Genomic DNA, 14,469 nt, shown 5'->3' with positions numbered 1-14,469 from the left:
TTAAAATGCCTTTCTTTCAAATCTTTCCAGTGCTTCTAACTGTCAGCTACTATTCTAGGTGCTTGAGATATGTCTATGAGTAAAACAAAAATATTTGCCTTTACGGAACTTATATTCTAGTGGATGAAGACACACAATAAACATAATATGTAAATTTTGAAGTGATAAATCCTGTAGAAGAAATTTTAAAAAGCATTTAAAAGGTCTCGCAAGGAGCATAATGAGGGTAAATTGAAGTATTAATTAGTCACAAAAAGCCTCATGACAAAGTTGAAATCTGAGCAAAGATGTGAAGGAAATAAAGCAGTTACCCTAGCAATATACGGAGGGAGTAGCAAGACCAAGGACCCTAAGTTAAGAAGCATGCCAAGTGTTTGAGGAACAATAAGGAAGCCAGTTTGGCTGAAGCAAGTGGAGAGGACTAGTAAAGGAAGTGGGAGAAGAAATAGAAGCCCTCTCAATAATCTTTACTATCCAATACAATGATCACCATTGCATAATAATCTGCTTTGCATTCAAAGTACTTCAAGCTAAATTTCCATTAGTAATGATGCACAGATCCAGTCATGCTTTCCCAACCAGTCTGATTACTGGCACATAGCTAGCTGTGAAAACGACAGTCAGCAGAATCAGGGTCTGGCCAAGGAATAAGACAAAGCTATCTCACACAGAAATAAAAGCCATGAGTTTGGCTTCATGCATATAATACTCTAACAACCTAACCAGCCCTAATACTATACTAGGTGTACCAGTTAATAATGCGTATTTTTTTGATAGATGGAGTTACACATATGTTGATATATATGCTATTTTTAAAATATATTTTATTGATTTTTTTACAGAGAGGAAAGGAGAGGGATAGAGTTAGAAACATCGATGAGAAAGAAACATCGATCAGCTGCCTCCTGCATACCTCTTACCGGGGATGTGCCCACAACCAAGGTACATGCCCTTGACCAGAATCAAACCTGGGACCTTTCAGTTCGCAGACTGATGCTCTATCCACTGAGCCAAACCAATTAGGGCTATATATATGCGATTTGATATGTACGCTGTTTTGTTGTATTGACAGCAAGCTTCAAAACTTCGTATGTCAAATTTGCTGAAGGTGTTAACATCATAGATATTTTTACGCTTACAAATGTTGAATTTTGTGCCAAAAAAAGAGCATTTGCGGGAAGTTTTAATTCATTACTTTATTTTGAAGAAAAAGTTATCGTATACTTCGGGAAGCTTATGGTGAACGTGCTCCATCTCAAGATACTTGTGAACACTGGTTTAAACGCTTTAAACGTGATGATTTCAATGTGAAAGGCAAAGAACATCCAGGTCAATTGAAAAAGTTTGAAGACCAACAATTACAAGCATTATTGGATGAAGATGCGTGTTGAACTCAAAAACAACTTGCAGAAAGATTAAGCGGTGCTCAGCAAACCATTTCCGATCATTTACAAGCAACAGGAAAGATTTTAAAGGAAGGAAAATGGGTGCCACATCAACTGAACGAAAGACAAATGGAAAACCAAAAAGTCATCAGTAAAATGTTGCTTCAACGGCACGAGAGGAAGTCTTTTTTGCATCGAATTGTGACTGGCGATGAAAAGTGGATTTATTTTGAGAATTCCAAATGCGCAAAATCATGGGTTAATCCAGGTCAACCATCAACATTGACTGCAAGGCCAAGTCGCTTCAGAAAAAAAGACAATGCTCTGCGTTTGGTGGGATCAGGAAAGGTGTGGTGTACTATGGGCTTCTAAAACCAGGTGAAACCATTAATACGCTACTGATAACAAGTAATCAGTTTGAACCACGCTTTGATCGTGAAACGACTAGAATGTGTCAGAAGACATGGCAAAGTAATTTTGCTTCATGATGATGCACCATCACACACTTCAAAACCAATTAAAGACGCGTTAAAAGATCTTGCCTGTGAAGTATTAACCCACCCACCGTATTCACCAGACCTTGCTCCTTCAGATTACCACTTGTTCCGATAGATGGCACACGCACTTTCTGAGTAGCACTTAAAAACATAGGAAGAAGTGGAAAATTGGATCTCTGAATGGTTTGCCTCAAAACAGGAAAAGTTCTATTGGGATGGTATCCACAAATTAAATTACCTGAAAGATGGGGGAAATTTATACCTAGCAATGGACATTACTTTGAATAAAGCACTTTTGATATTTCTCTTGAAATTATCGTGTTTTCTTTGATCACAAAATCCACCATTATTAACCACAGTACACCTAGTAAAAACACATAGTAAAAACACAAAGCCTTACACTTCTTTTTATTCAGCTGACAGACTCAAGGATTACCATGTGTAACTTCAAAATGTAAACCATTTATTTCAAACATTTGCAATGCAATATATCACAATGGTCACAAGAAAAATATCACTTAAGAACCATGCCCTATAAAAACATAGATGGCATATACTTAAATTAAACACAACAAGGCTTTAATCAAACTTGACTGAAGAGTACTGTCAATCAACGCCAAAACTTCAGTCCAATGACAAACGAAGTCTGGCTAACAAGAGACAATTATAACAGAAATAATAGTAGTATTACACTTAAAAGCTCCCTATCAAAACTCCACTAAAAAGACAGCAAACGAACACAAAGGCATAATCCTAAGAGGACAGACAGGCCAAGAGAAAGCAGGTTGTACATGTTATAACCCAGCAAGCAAAAAAAAACAAAAAACGAAAACAAAAACCAAGCATCTGCAAAAGAAAGCCAAGGAGAAGCTTTTGCCACATATAACTTGAAAAGGCTTATGAAATAGGAGCATCAGTACCTTTAAAATTAGAGATGGCAATGAACAAAGAACAGGATTGGCTGAAAACCAGTATTAAAAAAAGCACTTAGGCCACCAAAACTAAGCACAGCCAGGCAGCTATCCCTCTCCAACCAGCAGAAGACTAGAGATTTACTCTCAGGAGAATTCAAAAATAAGGGACTCTACCCTAAGAAAGAAATAAGTAAACTATAGGATCAATCTAATCGTCTAATCAGTCTAACATTTTAACATGAAGCTACTAGTCCAACATCCAACTAATAAAAAAGTTCAAATGGAAGAAATTGTCCAAGCCCAGGCAGTGTGGTCCCGTGGTTGAGCATTGACCTATGAAGCAGGAGGTCATGGTTCAATTCCCGGTCAGGACACATGAAGGAGGCAACTGGTCAATGATTCATGTTTCCATCTCTCTCTCTCCCTCTTCCTTCCTCTCTGAAATCAATAAAAATATATTTTTTTAAAACTAATACAAGAGAAGTAATAACAAATCAAAGACATGAGTTCAGATTACAGAGTTTATCAAGTGCAATAAAAATATTGAATAAAAATAAACACATAGCAATGAGTATCACTGTGAAATCTCAAACCACCGGGAATAAAGATAAGGTCCTAATGTCTTCAAGACAAAGAAAATCATATAGAAAGGAACAAGAATTAATATAGTCCCTTCCCAACAGCAACACTAGAAGCCAGAGAAGATTATGGAGTAATATTTTCAAAATACTGAAGTAAAATGATTTACAATTTAGACTTCTAACCCCACCAAACCACCAATAAAGTTTTAGAACATTTTTAGATAAGCCAAAAATTTACCTTCTTGCTCACTAAACTAGAAAAGAAATGTTTCACCAAAATAGGAGTAAACCAAGTAAAACAGACTTGAAACATGGAGAGGCAAAGGGAATCTCCAGAATAATAGTGAAATGAAGATCCAGGCTGACAGCTGACCTTAAGAAACAACCAGTCTGCACTGGAGCAGGAAAGAAAACTCCAGAGAAATGGCTCCAAGAAAATGAAACTGACAGATTATCTGATGGGTAAAAGCATACTGAGAGATTTACACTTCTGAAAAATCTGAAAATATGTTTTTGATAGTTATAAACAAAATGTACAAAATGGAAAAAGGGAGATTAACTCCAAAGAAAATAGAAATTGGTATAAGGAAACAATCATAGCACGTTATAAGGCTGGAATACAAGTAATATTTGTATTTATAGTCACAGTAATAATTTTTGATTAATAAAAAATTCATCTACGGCCCCTGCGAGGCTGTGACGGCCTCTGTGAGACTGCATGAGGTGCGACGGCCCTGCGACGCTGCGACGGACCCTGGGAAGCTGGCGGAACCCTGGGAAGCTGGCGGAACCCTGGGAAGCTGGCGGAACCGTGCGAGCCACCCAGACAGCTTCGTCAACAGCTCACAGCCCCACGCACAACTATCACCCGAAGGGCGAGAGGGGCGAGAGCAGCTGTAGTGTTGCTTTCTCCTCACTTTTGGTAGCGAAATCCTCATTTTAAACGTAAGAGGATACATTATTTTAAAAAGCCGTTACGCTCCGTACCCTTTCTGAGTAGAGCGTGAACAAGTCGTGAGAGACCTTTCCGAACACAGGGACACGTTGCGGATGGAAATAGCTACATTTCCATGTGTATGACCTTTGACCTGGCGACAAAAAGCGTACACCTATGGATGAGGACAGAGGGGGGATAAGGGCAGAGGGTGGGGTGGGAACTGGGTGGAGGGAAGCTATGGGGGGAAAAAGGGGAACAACTGTAATAATCTGAACAATAAAGATTTATTTTTTAAAAAAAAGAAAAAAAATTGATCTAACTACACTAGAAGGGAACAGAGGACCTGGAATTTGTGAGGATTTAGATTTCTTACACCCATTCCCCACTTCTAATAGTAGAAAATCAGTATGTAATATTTAAAACTAAAGCATGAATAAGTAGCATAATGAACATTTTATTTTAAAATATAAAGATTAAAATAGGAAACAGCTAAAAGAATTGAAAGTGATTAGCTCTGAGGAGTGGAAATGGGAATGAAAATGGAGAAGGCAGAATGCTAGTTTGCAAAATAAATTTTAAAAAAAACGTTTAAGGGCTAGAATAAATGTTCCTTGATGCACTGATTACAAACAGAAATTGTTAATGTAAAACTCCAATAAAATACAGACATTCCAAATAACACTTTTTATTATCCTATATAATAAAGCGGTGATACGCAAATTAACCCTCACACCCTCACAAGATGGCTGCCTACAACCAGGCCGGCAGGGGGGTTAGTGAGGGATGACCAAACGACTGAACAAGCAGGCTGTGTGGGGCAACCAGGCCAGCAGAGGGGTTAGTGAGGGACGACCAAACGACTGAACAGCAGGCTGCGTGGGGCAACCAGGCGGCGGGGGAGCTGGGGGGGGGGAGCTGTGAGGGGAGACCAGGCCAGCAGGGGGGCAGTTGGGGGCAACCAGGCCAGCAGGGGGGGTGGGGCAGTTAGGGGCGACCAGGCTGGCAGGGGGGGGCAGTAAGGGGTGACCAGGCCGGCAGGGGTGGAGGCAGTTAGGAGCAACCAGGCCGGCAGGGAAGGGGTAGTTGGGGGTGACCTGGCTGGCGGGGGGGGCAGTTAGGGGCGATCAGGCTGGCACGCAAAGGCAGTTAGGGGCAACCAGGCAGGCAGGCAGGTGAGCGGTTAGGAGCCAGCAGTCCAGGGTTGTGAGAGGGATGTCTGACTGCCCCCAGGATCGGGCCTAAACCGGCAGTCGGACATCCCCCGAGGGGTCCTGGATTGGAGAGGGTGCAGGCCTGGCTGAGGAGAACTCCCCCCTCTGCACAAATTTTGTGCACCAGGCCTCTAGTCAAAAATAAGGAAGAAAGACAAAGTGATTTAACCAAAACAGGGAACCATCACACTGACAATTTAATGATTCAGAAGACTGAAAATTTGCTTCCCATTAAAAAGTTGTCAAAATCAAAGTGTTTCAAAATCATGTGTAAACACAAGCTCAAAAGGTATTCATCAACTGTCAGCCAAAAAATAAAATATTTTTTAAAGGGCATACCTAACATCCTAAAAATATCAGAACTCCAGGCCTGGCCAGTGTGGCTCAGTTGATTGCAGCATTGTGCTGTACATGGGAAGGTTGTGGGTTCGATTCCCAGTCAGAGCACATACCTAGGATGTGGGTTTGATCCCCCAGTTGGGGTACATATGAGAAGGGCATAGATCAATGTTTCTCTCTCACATCAATGTTTCTCCCTCTCTCTTTCCCTCCATCCCTCTTTCTAAAATCAGTAAGCATGTCCTCAGATGAGGATTTAAAAAAGGAAAAAATATATATATCAGAACTCTCAATGTTTTTTGTAGTTTTCAGCCTGAGCCTCTTGCTACAAAGTAAAATGTCATGCTAATGAAATAACCACCCAATAATAGAGATCAGAATAGTGGTTACTTTGGGGGAGAGTTCTGACTGGGAAGGAGATAAAGGAGCCCACTAGAATGCTCTACATGTTCTATATCTTGATGTGCGTGGTGGTTCCATGAGTGTAGATAAAGATTGAACCCACTGACATTTAAGATTTGTGCACTGTGCTCCAAGTTACACCTCAATGTAAAGAAAAAATACTCATGTGAGAGGCAGCAATCTATGACATTTAGGGAACAAAAGTATTATAAACAAAATATCTATAAATCAAAACCTGTCTGCCTTTTATCTTTATGTCAGTTTTATAAGCATTCTCAAAGATTAGGGGAAAGAGATGTCCCTGGGGACGTAAAGACAAGACTCCAATAAATCCTAGGACAATCAAACTTAACCTTTAATCAACATATTTTCAATACATTCTGTAAGTACTTAAACAAGATATACTTTATTAGCTATATTCTCCCTTTGAACAAAAAGGAATTGGATTTTTTCAAAACACAGTTAAACAATCCAGATGATAAATGTTACACAGAATTGTGAACAACTAGGTATTCAGATTAGTTTAGCTCCAAAGCCCCTTCCTAATTTTGAAATCCTATAACTGTATAAAACCAAGAATGCAACCTAATTTACCATCTAACTTAAACTTAATATTTACCTTTTAACTGTTAAAAAAGAAAGTTCTTAAAACAAATTATTTTTATCTGAATGGTTCCCTACAAGATACAAACCCATCCCTCAAATTCACTGTATTTACCAACTGGTATCATAGGTTTTCATACACCTGCACTAGATAATTCTCAGCACAGTGCTTAGTTGTTGACATCATTACATGACTGACAAAACAAACCTAGAACTACATTTTAGCATAAGATTATACTTCCCAGAATTTTTGGCAAAAAACAAAATTTTTAGAGAATTTTGACCTGATATTAATTTTCAAATGTATTGTAAAGAATAAGTTAGCCCTAACAGGTTTGGCTCATTTGACAGAGCGTCAGCCTGTAGACTGAAGGATCATGGGTTTGATTCCAGTCAAGGGCACATGCCTGGGTTGTAGGCTCGATCCCCAGTAGGGGGCATGTAGGAGGCAGCTGATAAATGATTCTCTCTCATCACTGATGTTTCTATCTCTCTCTCCCCCCTCCCTTCCTTTCTAAAATCAATAAAACATATTTTGAAAATAATAATAATTTAAATATCATTATTTTCACTTTTTTCTTGAAAGTGAAATCTTTCAAAATTAACTCCGTAACTTAAATGAGAGAAAAAATTTTATTTCAAAATAGTACATCAATCACCTATATATATAAAGGGCTAAGCGACCGTCCAACTGGTAACTATGATGTGCAAAGACTGCTAAAGAACAGATGCTCTGATCAGTAGCTATGATGTGCACTGACCACCAGCGGGCAGACACTCAACACAAGAGCTGCGAGCTGCGGTGACCGGGCAGTGGAGGTTCTTGGGTGATGCACCCCGGAACCAGAGGGGAGGAAGCCAGATTCCAGGGTGCATAACCCAACAACTGCCCTCTTGCAATCCAGGACCCCTCAGGAGATATCAGAGAGCCAGTTTTGGCCCAATTCCTGCAGGCCAGGCTGATAGACCCCTCCTGCTGGAGGGACCCTGCTCACTCCGCAGACACCCTTTGAGCCATGGTGCTACCCCAGGTGCAGCTGGCCAGGGAGGAACCAAGGGAGGTTGGCTCCAGGGCATCCAGCCCATCTCGCCTAGTCCTGCCCCACCGGTCACCTTCTTATTAATTTCCTTCCAATGTGCATGAATCTGTGCAGTGGGGCACTAGAAGGATATAAAAGACCACAGAAATAAGTTGAACCCTAGTCAGTGTGGCTCAATTGGTTGGAGCATTGTCCTGTACACCAAAAGACTGAGGACACAATTCCCCAGTAAGAGCAAATACCTACGTGTCGGGTTTGATCTGGGCGTACACAGGAAAGCAACCAAATAATCACTGTTTCTCTCTCAAATGAATATCAATGTCTCTGTCTCTCTCTCCTCCTTTCCCTCTCTCTAAAATCAATAAGCATATCCTCAGGTAAAGATTTTTTAAAATTGTTTGAAAAATAAATAAGTTGCCGAAACCAGTTTGGCTCAGTGGATAGAGCGTCGGCCTGCGGACTGAAAGGTCCCAGGTTCGATTCCGGTCAAGGGCATGTACCTGGGTTGCGGGCATATCCCCGGTAGTAGATGTGCAGGAGGCAGCTGATCGATGTTTCTCTCTCATCGATGTTTCTGACTATCTCTCTCCCTTCCTCTCTGTAAAAAATCAATAAAATATATTTTTAAAAAAATAAAAAATAAATAAGTTGATTTGCAAAATTCCTCAGATAATCAAGCTGTCTTCACTCACAAATTAGAACAATCATAAATTTTTATTATTGTATTACAAAATATGTCTTCAAGATAATTACTATAAATCCTGTTGCAGGTCAGTTAGTTTTCTTTACATTAGAGAATGTGAAGTTAATCTAAGTTTACAAGGTTAAACAAAGTTAACCTAAGTTTAAGCAAAAATTAGTCTGAGCACTTTAACCTTACGTTTGTGAGCTATTATTCATTCCACTGGATAATGCTGGCCTCAGTGAACTATTATCACTATTTAGAGGTATTAATACAACTGATATGTACCACACATAAGAATGCTGAATAACATCAATCTCTTTAATATACCAAATTTACATTAAGAAGTAGAAAAAATGACAAGCTCAACACAATACATTATACACTCAACACAAGATAATTATTAGTAGGTTGGTGTCATTTCTTTTCCATTATTGTGTACAAGAGAGCCTACTAATCTGAGTGTCATTAAGTATGAATCTCATAAGAAACTATGAAATAGATTTTAAAGATAACTTTGAGATCTCTCATTTCTTTTTTTCTTTTTTTTTTTTAATATATTTTATTGATTTTTTTACAGAGAGGAAGGAGAGGGATAGAGAGTTAGAAACATCGATGAGAGAGAAACATCGATCAGCTGCCTCTTGCACACCTGCTACTGGGAATGTGCCCGCAACCAAGGTACATGCCCTCGACCGGAATCGAACCTGGGACCCTTGAGTCCGCAGGCCGACGCTCTATCCACTGAGCCAAACCGGTGAGGGCTCTCTCATTTCTATTCATGTTTGCACTTCACTGTTAAACAAATCCTACATAGGAAGTGATGTTTCCTTTTCTATCAAGTGTATTTAAAATTCCTAATTTAATAAATTCAGAAATTTAATAAGTAATTTAATAAATTTAGAAATTTCCCATTTTCTAAACCCAGTAAAAGCCTCACCTTGCTCAAAGCATACAGATCCAGGATTTTTCTCTCTACCACAGGGATCTTCAAAGTAGATCCTTGAAGTTCCCAAAATTTTGCTAGTTGATCCAAAAAGTCCAGTCTCACTCTCGTCATTGCCTAAGATTATTAAAATACAGAAATCAGAAATAAGAACCACATTATGGTTGAAAATAAATGTGTTGCACTAAACGAAGGTATTCATTTCTCAAAAGAAATTCAGATTTTTCATTATTGCTTAGTCCAACCTTGTAAAATAAGCTAATAATAAAGAAGCAAAATATTTCTAATAAACTTTATTCATTAAGGCAAAAAAGTTACTCTAATATACATGAACGATTTTCATATTATTAACCAAAGCAATTTTCTGGATGAAGATTGCTTAAATTTAAGCTAACCAGAAAATTAGGTCAAATTATTCTGTTTCATTAAGCATTCTGCCATTTCATCTGTAGATAACATGCTTAAGGAACACCAATTCTCTACCTCACTGATATTAAAATCCTTCATCAAGTATCTAATTACAAGAGCGTACAGGAGAAAGATATATATTAAAATCTCAGAAAATGTTTTAGAAGCATCAAGGGGGAAAAAAGCCTCACATGACATATTAAGCCTTAGCTAAGATCTCTCTTTTGTGCTCTAAAACAGTTTTCTATCACACTAAAGGATCTCCTAAAAATCTGGCAGACAAGAACAACAATATCTAAATAGAGATTAGTAATATTTAAAGGGAGATCTTAACAAATCAAATTAACTTTAATTAATTTAAGATTTTAATTTAAAAATTAATTAAAACTTTATTCCCCTGGAAAAGTACTGTTAGCCAAAGGAAGGGGGTGGAACTTCTAAAAACTACGTTTTTTGATAGAATTTATAAAACTATTTTCCGATCTTCTAACAGCAAGAAAAATTTTTATTAAAACAAGTGCTGAAGAAAGTACAACTTAAGAATTCCAGGTTTCTGAAATTAACTAAACTGGATATTTCAAGTACAAAAAATATGGCTAGAGATAATTTCCCATAATCCCAGTTAAGTGGAAAAACAGTTATTAACTACCTGAAACATTTTTTTTTTTTTAATCAGAAACATCCTTCCATTCAATCCCAATTAACATTAACTCTGAGCACTGGTACATGAACTTCTCAAAGTTCTCCACCAAGAGCCCTAACATAAAAAAATGAATCAGGAGGCAGCAATGGCTATATAATACTCACTTCAAGTTCATTCAGGCGCTGGACTCTGGGTGTGAAACGAAAGCTTTTTACTTCACATGCAAATGGAGGTTGCCAATCCTAAATAGAAAGATTTTTATTTTAAAATATATTGGTATATAAGCAAGGAATGCATTATTCCTCCCCTTAATTTAAGGGCTGAGTTATCACAAATCATGACAAGAGAACAAACAACTAATAAGTCTTCTTTATTATACAGACAGAAAGAGTCATATTTTTAAATATTTTTATTGATTTCAGAGAGGAAGGGAGAGGGAGAAAGAGATAGAAACATCAATAATGAGAGAGAATCATTGATCAGCTGCCTCCTCCACACCCCACACTGGGGACTGAGCCCGCAAACCTAGGCATGTGCCCAGACCAAGATCCACCCAGGACATCCTGGTTCACAGGTTAATGCTCAACCACTGGGCCCCAACAGTCAGGTGAAATAAAATATTACTTATTTCCAATTACTTATCTCTAATATTCTTAGTATTAAAATTTTATCTATAAATCCTCATATCTCACAAGTACCACTATCTACATCCCACAATTATGCTTTCCCCAATTAGTCAAGTACAATGCAGTAAGCTCATGTATCTCAATACATGTCTAATAAACATTCAAGTTTACAAATAAAAAAGAAAGCAGAATTTGAAAGAAACAAAGAGTACAATTAAAGATTTAAAAATAATTTTTAAGTACTTATATAATTGGATGTCTTTTTAAATATCTTTATTGATTTTTTACAGAGAGGAGGGGAGAGAGAATAGAGAGTTAGAAACGTCTATGAGAGAGAAACATCGATCAGCTGCCTCCTGCACACCCCCTACTGGGGATATGCCCTTGACCGGAATCGAACCTGGGACCCTTCAGTCCACAGGCCGTAACTCTATCCACTGAGCCAAACCCGTTGGGGCTGGATATGCTTTTCATTAATGTATAATGTGACACAGCACTTTACAGTCTATGTTATATAAATGGGCATTCAAATAATTTTTTTAAAAGTAAGCAAACCCATAGAACAAGGACAATTTCCAGACTGGAGATGCAGTATAACTAAATGAGATAGCACAATGCAAGTAGGGTTCTAGAAAATATACTCTGATTTGGCCTAAATATTAGTAAATCTATCTGAAAACCTGAGTAATCAAAAACATTTACCTTACCTTGGAAACTAAAGAAATCCACCAGTATTGAAATTAAGTTAATCGAAATTAAATTTTCATTAAGGTGACATACAAAGAGAAGGTCTATTATTTCAACCTTGTTTTAAGTAATAAAAAAACTTGTGTTTTGTTTTACCAAAAGGAACCTTGAACAGAATTTCTAATTCATGAAGGCAACAGTAAAAAATATGGTTTAGGAAAAACTGCAGTGCCTTAGGTTTTGTCAATATTAGGTAATTTTGGTAGAAAAATGTTAAATGAAGCTTTTGGAGGATGGCAATGCCTATATCATCACTCACCATAGCAACTATCTGTTAATGCGTTACTTGCAATTGATAGTCTATAATCTTAAATTCATTTAGCACAATGGGAGTAGCATGTCTGGATATTAGAAGCAAACAAATGGGTCTATGTTCAAAATCTACTTTGCTACTTGCCCAAAATCATACATTTGCTAAGTTGTTTAACTTACCCAGACCTGCCTCATCTGTAAAATGAGACTTTAGTTACCTCCTAGACTAGAACTTCGAAGAATATTAAATGAAATAGTTTGTAGGTGCTGTATTAGCTCCTCTCTCCTCCCTCCCACCTTATCTCTTTTTATTCACTGGGGTGCACATCACCATGGTAGTCTGTAGTGCTAGTAGATGCTTTTTAAAATGCAACACGGGTAACAGTACTTAACATTTTAGTTATTATTAGTCAAAACATAAAGCAAGGCTTTCCTTTAAGAAGCACTAAGGCAGTGGCTCCCAAACTTTAATGTGCATTAAGAATCATTTGCGAGTACTTGCTAGAAAAGCATATTCTATTAGGTCTTCCACACACAGACACTGATTCTGGCCTGGGAATGAGGCCGAGGGACCTACATTTTAACACGCATCAGGCTGACCTTGGTGCCGGTGCACCAGGAACATCATTTGAAAAACACTGGTCTAATGGGTAAAGACTCTACTGACCTTGAACAAATCACTCAGCGTCTCGGGGCATTAACTGCCTCAAACGGGTAGGAGTAACTGCTTTCTCTACCTTAAAGATTGATGTAATTAACCTATCAGCAAAGCTGGTTATTTGCAGTAATTGCGATTCGTAAATCTTTAATCCACCGTTCCCAGCATCAGAAGATTTCGTTTTCTTCCACGTCTATCATTGAGAACTCTTCCTAAACCTCTATATTTAAAAAATAAATTCTGTTCCCCGGGGGAGACTTTTTCATTGCAGCAGTAATTAGGCTGGGGTTCTTGTTTAGTGATGCCGTCCTAGGGGGACAACGAGAGCTCAGATTACTGCTTAAGAAACCTTAGCCGTGAGACAAGGCCTGCAAATATTTAATAAATTAAGCATTAAGAAGGCTTGGGTAAAGAAACAGCCGACGGAGGAGTTTTTACTCTCGTTCTGTAAGGACTGTACAGGAGTGTAGGACACACCATGCCATTAAGACTTCAAACACCTCATCGGCCAACGAAAAAACCTAAAGCCTTTTGTTACCCTTGCCCACAATCCAGGAAGAAACGTATCAGTTCCCAAGTTCGAAGCGGAAAGGCCCCAGGGACTCCACTCCCGTGTTCAGACAAGCGTACATCAGACCGCAAAAGAAACCAAGGCAAAAAAAAACATCCAGAAACTGAGCTTCTAGTTGTTGAGAAATAAAGGAGGGCGAATGTGGAAAGACAGAAGGACCGGAAGAGTAAATCTGAACCAAATGCATCGACTCCCCCACTCTCCTCTTCACCCCTCTCCTCAGACGCAGGTACCTTGGGCGGTCGAATTTTGCAGATGCCGGTTTTCTCCGCCAGAGGCCGGATGCGGCCGATAAAGCTGAGCGGGTCGGTGAACTCTTCCCAGCTCGGCTCAAAGACCGGGCACTCCGGCGGCGGCACGAACTCGGCCGCGTAGCCCCCCGGCCCCGCGCCCGCCATGGCCAAGCCCAGGGGGCCCCGCGGGGCAGCAGGTGGGCGAAGGCTGGCTGAAGCCCACCGAACTCTCTCACGTCCCCTGACGGGGGCCGAAGCGCATCTTCTGGGACCAGAACGGCTCAACACAGGAACCGCAGAATCGCTTCCTCCTTCGTTTGTTATTGTTTCCTTCGGGGCTTCGCCTCACAGAGCTGGGACTTTTCCGGAAGTGAACGTGCTGTCAAATCCCTCCGCCACGCCAAGAACAGAATCCCTCCGCAGCAGCACGACGCCTCGTCCTACGACCTTCCTTCTTCCTCCCTTTCCCGGCAGTTCAGTGTTGTTCCTGGTCTCCTCGTCCGTGAAAGCTCCGCGCTGTCCTACGACTTCAACCGGCACACCTGGGAGGTTCCATGATCTCTCCTGGGGGGTGGGGGAAGCACACGGAAATGAGGTGAGACGAGCTCTTCCGGCGCGGAGGAATGTGTAATGCGTCGGAGTGCAAAGGTTCTGCTTCCGGTGTGTGGGAGGGGGCGGTAAGGCAGTTTCCCTTTGTGTATAAATGGACGGGAAAACCAGCCCGACCCAACCTCAACCACCCCGCCTCGCTGCTGATTCACTTGTCTTTTCCCACGTAACTGATCTTTTCAGAT

At 39.7% G+C, this 14,469-nt stretch overlaps 1 protein-coding gene across 6 annotated transcripts in view; it reads right to left on the bottom strand.

Moving 5' to 3' along the window:
* Positions 1–14,259, bottom strand: part of KDM5A (lysine demethylase 5A) — a 103,311-nt gene extending 89,052 nt beyond the window's left edge. For 4 of the 6 annotated variants that reach the window (XM_036301547.1, XM_036301549.1, XM_036301550.1 and 1 more), the window contains exons 1-3: positions 13,676–14,258; positions 10,753–10,830; positions 9,532–9,654 (exon numbers count right to left, since the gene is read on the bottom strand). In XM_036301547.1, the coding sequence (XP_036157440.1) occupies positions 9,532–9,654; positions 10,753–10,830; positions 13,676–13,840 (366 nt within the window). In that variant the 5' untranslated portion in view covers positions 13,841–14,258. Of the gene's footprint in view, positions 1–9,531; positions 9,655–10,752; positions 10,831–13,675 lie in introns of all 6 variants that reach the window. The other 2 variants (XM_036301551.1, XM_036301554.1) reach the window with 2 other exon arrangements.
* Positions 14,260–14,469: the final 210 nt, after the last annotated feature.

Source organism: Myotis myotis, unplaced genomic scaffold (assembly GCF_014108235.1).
Source record: "Myotis myotis isolate mMyoMyo1 unplaced genomic scaffold, mMyoMyo1.p scaffold_m19_p_3, whole genome shotgun sequence".
In the NCBI taxonomy this organism is placed as follows: domain Eukaryota; kingdom Metazoa; phylum Chordata; class Mammalia; order Chiroptera; family Vespertilionidae; genus Myotis; species Myotis myotis.
Note: the sequence above shows the minus strand (reverse complement) of the source record. Positions and strands in the feature narration are given on the sequence as shown.